We start from the raw sequence: 15,386 nt of genomic DNA on the forward strand, positions 1-15,386 counted from the left end.
CTGACATTAAAATGTAATTTGTTATTTCCACTCCAAAAAATGGATAACTTTGGTAAACCAGCTTGCAGACCCTGTTGTGTTAGCTACATTCCAAAAGCCAAATCAGGGTAAGAGATACTGGTTCAGGTTTAAGCAAAGACATCTTCTGCAGAAATGAAGACTGGAGTGAAGGGACAGGTTGATCTTGCAATAACCTGAAAGTTCATGTGTCTAAATTATGAAGGGCAATGATGGAACAGCCTACAGAAAAGCAGACTGTCGTCACCAGGAGATACTTCTGGGATTTCAGTGAAAAAAGGTCAAAACACAAGGGAAATCAACTGGGAACCAGAACTAAAATGCTACTGTACAGCAAAGAGTTTCCAATCAACCGAATTTTTTGGTAGCTGCTTTGTGACTTTATTACTAGGGCAAAAAGTATACTATTCACTGCCAGCTGAAAACAGAAACCCACTGCCATTAAACGTACTTCCCTCTCTGTACCCTCCTCCAGAGCCAGCAGCTGGCCACCCTCATCCACAGCAGCTATGTTGCATCACACAAACCTATCTTTGGGGCAGCTTTTTAATGTGTTGATTGATAGAAGTAAAAGGAGAAAAAAAAAAGCCAAGATGGTGGGTCAGAAAAGAACACAGAAAAGCATTGTTTTATTGGTGGAGGAAAGAAAATATTAACAAAAGTATAATAAGCACACTTCTCATGCGTTCAAGATAATCCTTCACTAACAGCACATTTTAATATGAAAATTCTTACCATCTATGCTCAGCAAAAGTGAGTTTTAAACAAATTTATGCAATCAGTGAATGATCAGCAAGTCTCTGACACCCCTATTTAAGTCTGCAAGATCCCTGTTTAGAATTTGACACTGAGATGAACATAGTGGAAATGAGATTTGCTAATAAATATGGCAAAAAAAGACACGAGACAAAAAGGCATGAGCCAGAGTGAGTTTGTCAGTCCCATTTTTCAGTACGTGCACTCTAGCTCCTGGCTGTTGTGTTAAAAAACAGACAGACATGGATTTTCTCATCGATCACAGTAACAAAGAGAACTACCTTCCCTCATTAACAGTCCACAGAAAAGACAGCAGTGTGTGTTTGTCTGAAGAAAGAGTTTAAGGAAGACTCTATTGTCACATACTTGCAAAATGCGGTCTCCTTCACGGATCCGTCCATCTCTGGCAGCAATGCTGTTTGGATCAACCTGCACAGGACATTATCCAGTAACTGATCATAGAAAGATTTTTACTGGAAATTATAACAGCTGTATGATTGCACCAGTTGAAAAAGTACCGTTTTTATTTTGCACAGAGGCAATCTGAAGTTTCCTTTAGAGTCATATGAACACAACACTTATAAATAATTGTATAAGCTTGTTTCAAATATAAGAAAAAAGAACAGAAAGGGTTGGGATTCAGATTAATATTTTCTTATGCCACCATCAGGTCTTAGCTTTCAGCTATCAGAGCAGAGTCTGAAAGTCCACTCTGGAGTAAGGTGCTTCTGCAGTAGTTGACTCTATACAAATAGGCTCGTCTTTGGGAAAAGGGCACATCTATTATTCTTTCATGAAAACATTTATTATTAAGTGATTATCTTGGTCACCAATCTGTTATTTCCTCTGGAATTTTGCAGCTCGTGGAGAAACAACAAAAAAACACCCTGAAGGATCTATATTGTATAGATCACTCACAGGTCCTGTATATTGTTTCTGGTCGGAGTCAGTTAATTTTAAGTTAGTTTAACCTAAATATATGCTTAGAGCTCCATTAACAGTTTATCAAAGTCACTATAGCTTATCCCTGAGCAATGACCTACTGTACATTGCAGGGCAATTCGATCTATCACCTTTCACTTGATGGCTATCTTAAATCATTTATTTTGCCTCGTCATGCCTTAAGATATTTTTTCAAACCAAACATTTGAGTTGAGCACTTGGTTTGGAGGTAGCATCCTCTGCAGCTGTTAGATGTTATTTTCTTCTTGAGCATTGTCATAGAAAGAAAAAAAAACATTTTGAAGTGCTTAACCAAGTCAACAGACAATATAATTGCATTCACTTTAAAAGGTCTGAGAAATTTCTACCATGTAGGAAAAACCAGCACCTTTCAGATGTAATCCTGGAGTGTAACAAGAGCTTCCTGCATTTTCTTTGTCCTCATAAAGCCAAACAGATTTTAATGGCAGCACTTATACAAGTAGTGGAAGACTTATTCTTGGGTAGTTTTATATTAATTCCTCATTCTTGTTCCAAGGCTATGCTTTTCAGCTTCTTTGACACTGGTGCTGGCCTGAAAATGTGCAATCTTGCCTTCATACCTGCTCACTGACATACAAGAGAATTCTCTTTATTGATCCTCTCTGTTCATGAACTTCACCCAGAATTTAGAATCACAGAATCGTAGAAAATCTCAACTTGGAAGGGTCTCATAAGGATCATCAAGTTCAACTCCCTGTTCCTCACAGGACTACCTAAAACTAAACCATATGACTAAGAGCGTCGTCCAGACGCTCCTTGAACTCTGACAGGCTTAGGGCTGTTGCCACTTCCCTGGGGGGCCTGTTCAGTGACCAACCACCCTCTCGGTGAAGAACATTTTCCTAATGACCAAATTTGGTTCAAACTGTCACGAAAGTGACAAATTGAGAACACACTTCACCCAGGACAATCACCACTGAGCTTGAACTCACCACTGATTTTGGACTCACAAGAGTTCTGCTTTACCTGCAAAAACAACCCTTTTTGAATGGCTCCAGACTCAAAGGGAGCTCGCATTCCTGGGAGTCTTGTAGACTGACCCTGTAAAACACCAACACCCTGTGATATGTACTAGATGCCATGTTTCCCTGGTGAAGCCAATGAAAACCTGAGGGTTCATCCCTTCTTGGTATCCAGTACTTTATTTTTCTGTCTGGCAAAGTCTTTCTGACATATTCCTCTCCCAGGCTACTTCCTCCACCCATCTATGGCATGTTTGTGTGTACCACAACTGTAACAATAACACAAATAACAAAATAATGATTATCCACTCTTACAATTACCGAGGCTGTGGCAGGGGGAGAAAGCAAGCAGGGGCTGGAGAATGTGTTTTTCTCTTTAAAAACTCCTCCTGATTTCCATCATAAGGACAGATTCCATTCAGAATTCTCAGACTGCTTTGTACTTCCCTAACTACAATGTAGTTAAAAGCATACATATTAAAGAAGCTCACTAGTAATAATTACTCTACTTGGTCAACATAATTTAAAGTGATAATCTAAATGAATTGAAAGTGACACGTGCTGGCTGATGGCTGACACTTCTGCACTTGGAGCACTTGCTCTTACATCACCTGGAACATTCAGCCCTCCACCATAAGCATCTCCCACGCTCCTCCCCATTGCCACGTCCTTACCTCACTGACATAGATCCCTGTGTCCTCTTCATCATCTGTTCTGTAACAGACAGTCAGCCCCAGCTTCTCCTGGCTGCTAATGCGGCACAGCTCCACCTCCTACAAGAAAACACACGGGCTTGTACGGTGGCTTTTGCCAAGGGTGGAAAACCTTGTGTAGCACAAGTGAGCATGAAGTGGGTGACAGACTGTAGGACATACTCATTCTGTATGATCTACTCATATTGCCCAGTCATGAGAAACAGTATTTTGTGTGCATTTTTAACCAGTAAAATATTCAGTGAATTAAGAAGGAAATCCCAGTACACTGCAGGTTCAAGCCATACAGAAACAGTTCAGTAAGACATGCTGAACTTTTTGACAAATATGGCTGTGCATGGATTTTGCAGTTTTTTTGCTTTTGGATAATAGAAGCTGACTTACAGTATACTACATAGTCATTTTAGTTCTATCACACCAACTATTGATTTATAGGATATAAGACAGGCTGGCTACACATCAATCTATCACACAAATGCCAGTCCCTTCTAACAGCAATCCAAGCCATAAAGCATTATAGCGTATCTATCCATTAATAGCATACATAATTCCTTTCCTGGCCAGTTTAGTGTCATAGTTTCATTGCTGAAGCTGTTAGGTAACAGAAGGATGCTTCAAGGAATCTCCTGTGGAGCTGAACAGCCGTGGCATCTTCCTCAATTGTGAGATGATGCAGAAAACATATTTTTAGTGCCAGATGTCCCAGCAGTGGCACCTCATGAAAAGTGAAAGTTTTTAGGGCAGATGGTGCAGCGATAACTACTACATACACCCATCTGAATTGAGCATCACGGGGTTTCATGGGGGAATCATTCACAAAAATGCAAGCACTGTGAACAAATAATTGTAATAAAGTACGATGAATCCAGCAGCACAGAGTATTAGTTCGGTTGCAAACGGGAAACTTTAGTCGATATATGTATTTGAGAGGAATTTGCAGGTGACATTTGGAACTTAGCTTTTGCCTCTCATGGCTGTGCAAAAAAAGACAGACAAACCCACACTTCAGTTCTCAGTCTGTGGTAGAGCTTGTTTGTCCCCATCCTGAGGTATCCTGCAGATTAATCCATAAACAGGTACCAGACATACAGCAGTGAGGACTCACTACTGAGTCCCATTCAGTTATGGGGAACAGGTGCTGAAATATCACAGCTTACAGAAAAACTTCATTGATTTCAGCTGAACATTTTTAACTGCTATGGCTCATTCCGCTGCCAACCAACATACACATCTACATGGGTTCAATACCTGCATAAACCCTATAAACTTATCTCTGGACTTTGGACATTCAGTATTTTAATGAAAACTAAGAAAATGTAGAAAATACAATGAAACCGGTATTTTTCTTTAATTTTTCTTAAATATGGCAGGAGTTTTAAATATGGTAGTAAGAAGTGGAATTAATCTCCAGCAAACATGTTATACATCGAGTTTGAAAGAGGAAACACAGGCCTGTGTTTTATTAGGCAAGAGAATTGCAGTGACCTGATTTTGGTATTGGAAGCGTAAGTATGTGTACCGGGAGGGAGGCCTATTCAAAACCTATAATAATTGATGCCTCCAGAGGGAAAGAACACTTGACTAGAACTGTAATATTAGGGAGAAATTACAGTAACAAAACGGCTTCAATTACAGCAACAAGGTATACTTTTAAGGAATAAAGAAGCTTGTGGTCCCTTGGAGGCCTATAAGGAAGCCTAAATACACCATAAAGGACTGAGACTGGGACCTCTAAATCAAGGCAAATGAAAAGCTGTGCACAAACTGAAATCCATTGACTTTCATTGTCCTCCTAGCACAACCTCCCGTCTCCCTGGACTGAGGCTGGACAGGGGCCCCAAGGACTGCTCTGAACGTAATTTCTTTGGTGAAGAATGACCTTGAAGTTCTAGCGGATGATTTGTCTCAAAATGTTACTGCAAAGCTGTACCAACGTTTCAGCCTGCAAACAAACTGAATCCTTTCTGTGTGCTGGCTCATTGAGTGGAGGAATTTAACCTTTTAGGGCATGAAAGAGCAAAGGAAAATGAGGATGCCTTAGAGGCTCCATCCTGCGAGTCCAAGAGGTTTGATATAACTGTCTCTGGGAACCAGCTGATGACCACTATCAGTGATTAATATCCTCTGACTGGGATGCACCAGCCCTGGCTATGCATAGTGCTTGAGTTGCCACAGTTTTGTTTCTCTGCCCAGGAATACAGCTTAGAGCTGAGATTTGTACTGGGTAATCTTGGAACTACCACTTTTGTAAATGAGTGAATGGATGCAGTCTGATGATTGAGCACGGCTGTGGCCACTTAGAAGCTGTAGATACTTATGACTGAGATACTGGTACTTTGTACTAAAGGCCAAACAAATGTCTCATGTTTTTCATTCTAAGACTCAAGCACATACTGAAGTAATATTCAGGCATGAGAGAGAAGTTGGATAAGGTCTCTTCCTTTGCATTGGAAGTCATTCCAGGGTAACTTCCTTCTTCCCACTGGGCAACTGTACTACTACCTTCATGGCATCTTCTTTTTTACAGCAAATGTGATACAACCTGGTCACATTCAAACAAATCAGAGCTGACAAAACATCTTTGGAATTTTTTTAAATTTAATTTTAAAGTGTTTTTAAACACTTTGTGTAAAATATTAAATAATTTCTCAGAGCAACAGCCCCCAAGTCCTATCTTTATATAACAAGCACATCCAAAACAACTTCAACAAATGAGCAGGAACTGAGATGTTAGAGAACCTGGACCATCATGGTCAAATGCATTTGACATTGCATTTTGCGACAGATGCTTTTTAGTGTTTTTTTTTTTTCCCCAACTGGTATTTAACAGAAGAAGCAACAAGTTTGGCAGCAGTGACTAATTTATAAGAATGCCATTTCCTTTTCTGGAATCCCTTTAAATACATGCACACAAACACACACACACACACATATAGTAGCTTTCTCTTTGGGTTTTGTATGTGTGCACATAGGGACTGAACCAAAAGTCTTTGAAATTCATTTTAAAAAAAGGTGAGAAACAATATTTGGAGATTCACAAAGTGTGCTGACAGACAGATGGCGGGAGGAGAGGGGCTGAGGAGATTGCTCAGGGGACGACAGCCTCCTCCTCTTTTGGGCACTCTGGGGGCAGCCGCCTCTCAACACAAAGAGTATTCTGCTGCCAAGTGACAGAAATCAATGCCAAATTGCTGTATCTTTGACTTGCTTCTTTTTCCTCTGTGTGGGCAGAACAATAACTCAGTGCATTGCCACAGTGAAGACAATAGCTTAAAGTGTTTAGCTATAAATTATTTGGTTAAAACAAAGACGCGGAAATTAGAATGAGGAATATCCTGTCCTGAAAGATAGGGATGCAAATTTCCAAGGTAGCTCATTTCTTCAGACATACAAAAAGACAGGGAAGAGGTGCAGGTAATGCTCCCAAAGGACTGAAAACTGGTTATACTGCTCATCCTCTAAAGTGATGGAGTAGTGACTGTAGCCTCTGGCTCCCAGGTAAAGGCCATCTCTTTCTTCAGTGATGGAAAACCAGTCAACCTCAGGAGACATAAGACCAAACAAGGAGCTGTCACCTCTTTGGGGAGGGAAGGCTAGGTTAATACTGCCATTTCTCTCAAGTAGTAGAGAAGTAGATTATAAATGTCATCAACTGGGCTGTTGGCTTTCTAGAATTGCTGGGAAGAGGTTAAGAGCTATTAAAGGAGAACTTGTAAACTTTGCATCTGTTTGTAGTAATAGCTTTTCTACTAAAAGCTAAATTTCAAAGAGTAAAGCTGACAGTCTGTTAGAAAACAGATCATGAACCCTTCCATGACCATTCTTAAACAGTCTTTCTGGGGCAAAAAGAGCTTCGCGTTTTCCCTCCACACCCTGGAAAAGAGACTACAGCCTAAGAGAGAAGTTGGTAAAGTTGAATGTTGAAGATGTTTACAAGAGTTATTAATCTGATAACCCTGTGCTGGAATAACTGCACACATGGAATCCTCTTCTAACTTATTTGATTTTGCTGACCACTCTGGCAATAGTCTATACTAAGCCATGCACACCTTGGAATCTTTCCACCACTTTCTGTCAGGGTTAGCTACTCCCTGTTCAACCCGTTTACAATGTGGCTGAGCTCTGCCCACTCTCATCACAGCCTGCCAGTCTCTCTCACCTCCATTTGAACCATCCCACCCTGGCACCCCTCTCCAACAACACAATCCTTTTGTCCTCATTTTCAAAACCCTTTTCAATTCACTAAGCGACTCCTCACTCATATTCACAGATGACAGATTCACTCACCCTTTTCTCTCATTTCCCCCCAGATATTTCCATTGTCATTTAGTGCACATGCCCACACAGCCCCTGCATCACCCACCTTCTACTTTTACCTTATAACCCATCCTGCTATCTCTTCTATAGAAATCTGTAAAGAAATTACTGCCTGGTAAGCAGGAAGTCCCATCTACTAAAGTGACCGCTTCACTACATATGAATCATGCATACAGCTGGGCACTACCGAAAATAACCTATCATTACTGTTCCTTTGCTCTTCTTCCTCACTCTCATCCTCCAAGTTTTTCCTTGTCTTGACTTCTCACACATCTGTGTGATGAGAAGAAATTTTTCTATGGGTGGGAAATTAGGCAAACAAGAAATTAGAGCTCAATACAAATTGGTTGTGATGAACAGTAAGCTACCCTATCCCCAGGGTAGGAGACTCTCATAGTCCATAGCCCATACAAGAACTTCTAGTGTTTGAAGGCCTCTGGGTGACATTGAAACTCAGAACAAACTTGAGATCTGATGTGTCCCTTGCCCACAAACTGCTGGGGAATGAGTGCATTCAGGGAATCCCTTATGCTTCCTGTGATAATATAATTTTTGATGAATTTGACCTCCTATATTTACAGAACTAGTGAACACATTAAATTCTTTCAATGGAAGGGTAACACTTGGGCTGCTCTAGTGCAATGGAGATTTAAGAAGAAAACCACTGCCCCAGCTCTAATGGGTTTAGAGTTCAGTTCCTGGACACTATAATACTACCTCATCTCATTCTATGCCCATTTTTCATTTTGTACAGTCATGACTTACTGGTTGTGAAATGCAGTAAGACTAACTTACTGTATGTACTGTAGACAAATAGTTAACAAAAGTTAATCAACTATTTAACAGAATTCTATATCATGACAAAGGTGAACTCTACTGTTGGCTACCTCATGTCCAAATATGAAGGACTGGGAGTCTCCAGTTTCCATGCTGACAAGGAAACTTGCTGATCCCCTTTGCAGTTTATTTGTATACAGAAACACACTGACTCATTTCTAGAATGGAAACCTTTAATATGGAAATCTCAAAAAAGGTTACCGTAAAAAATGACAGAGGGTGAACTTATTGATGTAAGTAGCTGGTTGCAAGATCAAGAAATGTAAAATTTCTGAAAAATCACTGGGTGTATCTTAGACTACTGAGCATAGGTTTGAGGTTCATGCTCTATACCGAGGAAGGGAAATTTCCCTACCTTCTCAAATTCATCATAACTTTGAAAAGGCATTAGTAAGATCTTGCCTCATAAGACAGTATTTTAGCTGGCTTCCAGAACTGTTCTGCCCTTTAAGTCTCTATTCCCTGTTCAATTATAATTGCTTTGATGAAGTCACCTCATGTAACATTTTGTGACTTGTTTTTCTTATCTATAAGAAGAAAACAATGCAAACACTGCCAGAGTAGAAGGACATAAAAGAATAAATGATTACAGAGTGTTTGAAAGGCACTGTAGAAATACTATAAATATACTACATTCTTCCAATATTCCCTGTCTGCCTTTATAGCAATTGTTGCGCAGCACTAAAAGGACCAAGAGAGACTATCAAAATCGCCATAGCTATTGAGTTCCCTTCATCCGTACAGTATATCAGAGTAATGGGTCCCATGAACTCTGGTAACACCATTAGAAGGGAGAGCATAGAATCAAAGCGCAATAGTATTTTTCCTAAATGGGCAATGTGTGATCATTTCAGTTAACATTTCAGTCCTCATTACAATGAGAAAATCATCTCATCGTTCAGACATAGTCAAATACCAAATTAATTTTAGTGTTATTCTCTAGTGTAACAGAACCTGTGATTCATTGTTTAGGGTTTGAATTTTTTGTGACATGGTAGGATAGAGGATCCTAAACATGTTCTGCTTACAATACAGTCAACTATTTAACTTCTTAGTATTAACCAGCATCTACCTTCTCCCATTTGACTGCATTATCTTTAGAGGAAAAGAATGTCAGTATAGTCCAGCCTGTAAAACCCAAACACTGTGCTTTCTTCTCTCTCCCCTTTTAATAACTCTCCTGAACAAGGGAAAAAAAAAAAGTGACAGAAAGGAGAAAGGAAGTTTTGCTATTTACAAGTACTAAATTGCCAGGTTTTGAATCAGGAGCCAACTCACCAGTATAGCTTTTAGAAAAGGAAGTCACCACAGTGTACTGGAGAAGGATTCCTACTCATCAGAAGAAAGCTAAAAAGCTGCCAGTCTGGAAAAGTCCTTGTGTGGTGAAACAAACAGTGCAATTCAGATATGCTTTATCTTCATCCCAAAATGCATGAAAGAACATTATCTTGGCTCAAGTCTCTAAGGCTGACAAATTCCTTCTACAAAACCCACAGTAATGTAATGTATTCTAAGGCAAAAGAATTCTGAGAAAGGCAGTCTATGAAGGTCTCTGGATTCAGCAATTTTTCTTTACCACAGGATAATTACTAGTACCTCTTGGATCAAAACCAGATTACAAATTGTTACTAGCTGCTATTATTGCAAAATCAAGGAAAAAAAAATAAAATATAAAAAAAATGTTATCTTCATAGCCACACAGAACAACATGGTTATCACCAGTTAGTGAATTACTGCCCATCACCAAATAATGGGTCATGTGGATACTCTGAAATAACCCTAGGTGTCAGCTGAAACACCTTTAGATTCTAAACCTGTGCCAGGCTAGTTTATTGTGTTGTAGCCTCGACTGCACTTTGAGAAGAAATCAAGGCTCATTGCATGCAATGAGCGGACCCAGTGTCTGATGACTGAAGGAGAAGTATAGTCTTTACCATAAATTTTAAGAAAAACAAAACAAAAAAGTAAATAAATAAAAAACCAAAAACAAATAAAGCAAAATAAGAAAACAGTAGTTACTTTTATCTTTGCTTTTCCTTTTTACCTGCTGTAACAGCTGAGAAGCTGTTTAATGTTCATCTTGCTAATGTTATAATTGACAGAATGATTAACTGAATGAATGAAGAACAAAAGGCCAAGAACAGAGTACTTACAGAATAGCGCAGTGAAGAATTAACTGAGAAAGTACATTAAGGTCTGACTTATTTTAATAAACTGGTTATACTGAAAAAAAATCCTCATCCATCTGAGAGCTAGTGTCATTCTTCTTCAAACAGAAGCACGCAGGGACCACAGGGATTACACACACCTTATAATTAAGATTCACTCTTCAGTATTGTCTTTATTTTGCACCTTTATGGGTGAGATCAACCTCCAGATTATATGCGTAACTGAATTTTGGCTGCTTTTTACACTTTCTGTCAAGGTTACTATAAGAAGGTTGCCCTGCAAAGTCAGATCAATTTTATCAGCTTCTTGCCAGTGGTGTCTGTAAACTATGGAAATCAAGCTAAAACTCGCTCTCAAGCTCATAATTGGGTCTAGTAATCCCAACTCTGCAGTTCTTATCTCATCTCTGGGAGGTAAGTCTGGATCATTATCAGGTAGAGCTCCAAACAGCCCAGCATCCTAACAGGATCTTGCTAATCACTTTCACTTTTTGGTCTCTTCCTTCATATGACTAAAAAGATATACCTTTTCCAGGCTGCCAAATCACCTTCTATAATATTTAATCTTCATAATGCCACATGCTTGTCATCACTGGCAGGTAATTCTGCTTACAAAATAAAAAAAGTGAGTTATCCCTCACTGTTCTTACCGGAACAGTTCAACCTAATGAAGTCCTAGGAGGGTAGAGAGCTAACAGTGGAGCTATTAAAAAGAAAAATTTGTCTCACATTCAGATGTGATGAGAATGGTGCTACATGTTACATATAAGACCATGTGAAATGAGTGTGGGTGTAAAATACAGGGAACAACAGCCTGGGTTTGCAACAAAAAAGCATCATCATCAGAATAAATGATGTTCTTTAGACTTCCCTTTAAAACACCATTTATTTCACTTCAGAATTTGTACCATGCAGTAGGAGTTGTGACTGTCACTTACAAATGATCAGGGTATATACAATGGGTAAAACTACAGATCAAAAGAAACGCTTGGTGTTTCAAAGAAGCATCACATTTCAACTTACCCACATCACAGAATCATAGAATCACAGAATAGTTAGGGTTGGAAAGGACCTTGAGATCATCCAGTTCCAACCCCCCTGCCATGGGCAGGGACACCTCACACTAAACCATGCCACCCAAGGCCTCATCCAACCTGGCCTTGAACACCACCAAGGATGGAGCATTCACAACCTCCCTGGGCAACCCATTCCAGTGCCTCACCACCCTCACAGTAAAGAATTTCTTCCTTATATCTAATCTAAACTTTCCCTGTTTAAGTTTTAACCCATTATCCCTTGTCCTGTCACTACAGTCCCTGATGAAAAGTCCATCCCCAGCATCCTTATAGGCCCCCTTCAGATACTGGAAGGCTGCTATGAGGTCTCCACGCAGCCTTCTCTTCTCCAGGATGAACAGGCCCAATTTTTTCAGCCTCTCTTCATATGGGACGTCCTTTTCAGGAAAAGTGGAAAATGCATTTAACTATACAATTCTCCCATTGCCTTCCAGAGTCACATATAGGCCTTTCTCCATAGAAAACAGGTCCTAATCATGTTCAGCTAGTCCACTGTCTTTGTCCTTGGCCGTGCAAAAATGTCACTGGAACAGGATTCTGCAAACTATTCTAACTACAAAGGGGCTTACTCTCATATTTACTCCGTAACTAGCATTCCCTAATAGCAAACCATTCTCAGTGTTCAGCCACATGCTACTTCATTCGGTTGGATCTCGCTGTTGTTAGTTGCACTTCATTTGGCACACCTTCCATTGCCCAACATATAGAAACACAGAATCATAGAATAGTTAGGGTTGGAAAGGACCTTAAGATCATCTAGTTCCAACCCCCCTGACATGGGTAGAGACAACATGTCACCCAAGGCTCTGTCCAACCTGGCCTTGAACACCACCAGGGATGGAGCATTCACAACCTCCCTGGACAACCCATTCCAGTGCCTCACCACCCTCTCAGTAAAGAATTTATTCCTTATATCCAATCTAAACTTCCCCTGTTTAAGTTTGACCCGTTACCCCTCGTCCTGTCACTACAGTCCCTAATGAAGAGTCTCTGTTCGGCATCCCTATAGGCCCCCTTCAGATACTGGAAGGCTGCTATGAGGTCTCCACGCAGCCTTCTCTTCTCCAGGCTGAACAGCCCCAACTTTCTCAGCCTGTCCTCATACGGGAGGTGCTCCACTCCCTTGATCATCCTTGTGGCCCTCCTCTGGACTTGTTCCAACAGTTTCACGCCCTTTTTATGTTGAGGACACCAGAACTGCACACAATACTCCAAGTGAGGTCTCACGAGAGCAGAGCAGAGGGGCAGGATCACCTCCTTCGACCTGCTGGTCACGTTCCTTTTGATGCAGCCCAGGATACGGTTGCCTTTCTGGGCTGCGAGCGCACACTGAAGCCAGCTCATGTTCAGTTTCTCATCGACCAACACCCCCAAGTCCTTCTCTGCAGGGCTGCTCTGAATCTCTTCTTTGCCCAACCTGTAGCTGTGCCTGGGATTGCTCCGACCCAGGTGTAGGACCTTGCACTTGGCATGGTTAAACTTCATAAGGTTGGCATCAGCCCACCTCACAAGCATGTCAAGGATTCCTCTGGATGGCGTTCCTTTCCTCCAGTGTATCAACCGAACCACACAGCTTGGTGTCATTGGCAAACTTGCTGAGGGCGCACTCAATCCCACTGTCCATGTAACTGACAAAGATGTTGAACAAGACCGGTCCCAACACCAATCCCTGAGGCAACTCTTTCACCTAGGCTTTGTTGAGCAGTTATGTCTTTAACAACAAGAAGAAGTAATTTGAGGAAACTCAGAAAAAAAGATGTGTAAATCCAAGCACCAGCAGGAGTCTTAACGATAATCTATTTTAAATATGATGAATTATTTTTTCCCTATGGGCCGCCTATCTCTGCTTAGATGAAGACAGTCTATGGTGCCTCCAATGTACATTTACAAGGTAGTTTCATACTAAGATAGATATTTTGTTTTCAGGCTTGGGTTGAGTGTTAAATATTTAATTGTTTACTTGTGTGCACATGTTTGTGTGTGCAGAAGGGAGGTAGTATATGTGTGTAAATTTATGTATATGAGTGTATAGGTACATACAGTACGTCTATATCTATGTGTAAGGGTGTACCCAGCAGGTCAGTTACACTGCAGAGAGTCTTCCCTGGCAAGGACAAAAAAATTCATGTAAGAGCATGACTGCCACTCTTGGAACACACAATGAGAAAGCAAAAGTGTCAGATGACATCCAGTATTCATAGAACCAAAGCAGTGACATTTACAGGCATCTCTGGACTCCATCTTCTGATGACAAACCATGTAGAAGACTAATTATTCATTAATAATTACAAAAAAGAGAAATGGAAAAAGGAAGCAAGAACTTTCAGTTTGCTAGAAAAGCTCCTCTGTCATAAGCTAGATCAGTCAAACATGAAATCCTTCTTTTATTTTACCTCCATGATAACTGCATGGTTAGGGTGGGATACTGTAAAGAAACAGCTCACAGGAGTGACTATAAAGAGGAAACACCTATCACTGCAGTTTTAAGTGTACCAACAAAAAAAGATCAAAATCACCTGGGATTCTGGTGGGGTTCTGGGACTGCAAGTCATACTGCAGGCAAACAAAGACTTCCTAGACCTGAGAACTGTCCTAATGCCATCAACAGTTATGGTCTCTTGTCAATACATTAATTAAGGAAATACATTAATGTCTAATTGTAGGCTATATAGTAGAAGTATTCAGCATGAAACAGGGTGCAATGAAACTGTCTCTCCACCCCCTTCACAGGTGACTGCAGGGTCCCACTGCCTTCTTTTCACAGTGAATAGGCTTGTATTTAAATGTGGTGGATTTAATTTACAAACAGTGGCCACCTCCACTGGAAAAAGAATGCTTCCAATCATAAAGGCAAAACTCTTAACTCCTCTGGTACCTTTACCATGGAAAGTAACAAGTATTGCAGGATTTTAGCAGATTATGGTTCAGTTTTAGAACCCATTCTGTACATGCTTGTGGAGTAGAGTTCAAGATTTCACTTTTAAAACACTCTCAAGTTGTGAAAACAACCTAAAGAAATAAGTCCTTTTTCGCCCTTTCATACTTCCAGTATGTTCTATTGTGCATATTTTACATAGACAGGCACATCCACAATGTACTTGGGGGCTATTTGGATGGAAATAGAAAAGCTATGGAGCAAGACAGAGTCAGCCTAGATGTAAACAAGCTGGAACTGCTGGCATCTGTGCTGTTACAAATAAAATTACATTCCCCACTGTCTTCTCACTTATCAATTTTGACAGAAGACTATCCTGACTTCTCATAAACTGCATCGAAAAGGACAAATCACATTGGGTGTCAGATTTACCATAATGGATTTGGTTGGTAGCTTACCACAAAGAAACAGAGGGTTATCTCCATTCCACATGGTGGGGAAAAACAATGCTCTGTTCAAGGGGGGGGGCTCTACCTTACAGGCTAAAGTCTCATTTAATCCTTGATTTTTCAAGTCTGGTTTAGATTTAAGAATCTCTGACACAAGATTTGTTTACTTCAAAGCACAAAGGAAAAATATCAGCAAGCATTTCTCAAATGCATAATCCAAAAGCTAATACA

At 40.3% G+C, this 15,386-nt stretch overlaps 1 protein-coding gene across 2 annotated transcripts in view; it reads right to left on the reverse strand.

Annotated features, from left to right (window-relative positions):
• PDZRN4 (PDZ domain containing ring finger 4) overlaps positions 1–15,386 on the reverse strand; it is a gene marked incomplete at both ends in the record, with an annotated part of 253,790 nt that overhangs the window by 14,225 nt on the left and 224,179 nt on the right. For both annotated transcript variants that reach the window (XM_080630330.1, XM_080630331.1), the window contains 2 exons: positions 1,141–1,203; positions 3,395–3,493. In XM_080630330.1, the coding sequence (XP_080486456.1) occupies positions 1,141–1,203; positions 3,395–3,493 (162 nt within the window). The remainder of the gene's footprint in view (positions 1–1,140; positions 1,204–3,394; positions 3,494–15,386) is intronic.

This window comes from Psittacula echo (genome assembly GCF_963264785.1).
Source record: "Psittacula echo genome assembly, chromosome: 1".
Taxonomy (NCBI): Eukaryota; Metazoa; Chordata; class Aves; order Psittaciformes; family Psittacidae; genus Psittacula; species Psittacula echo.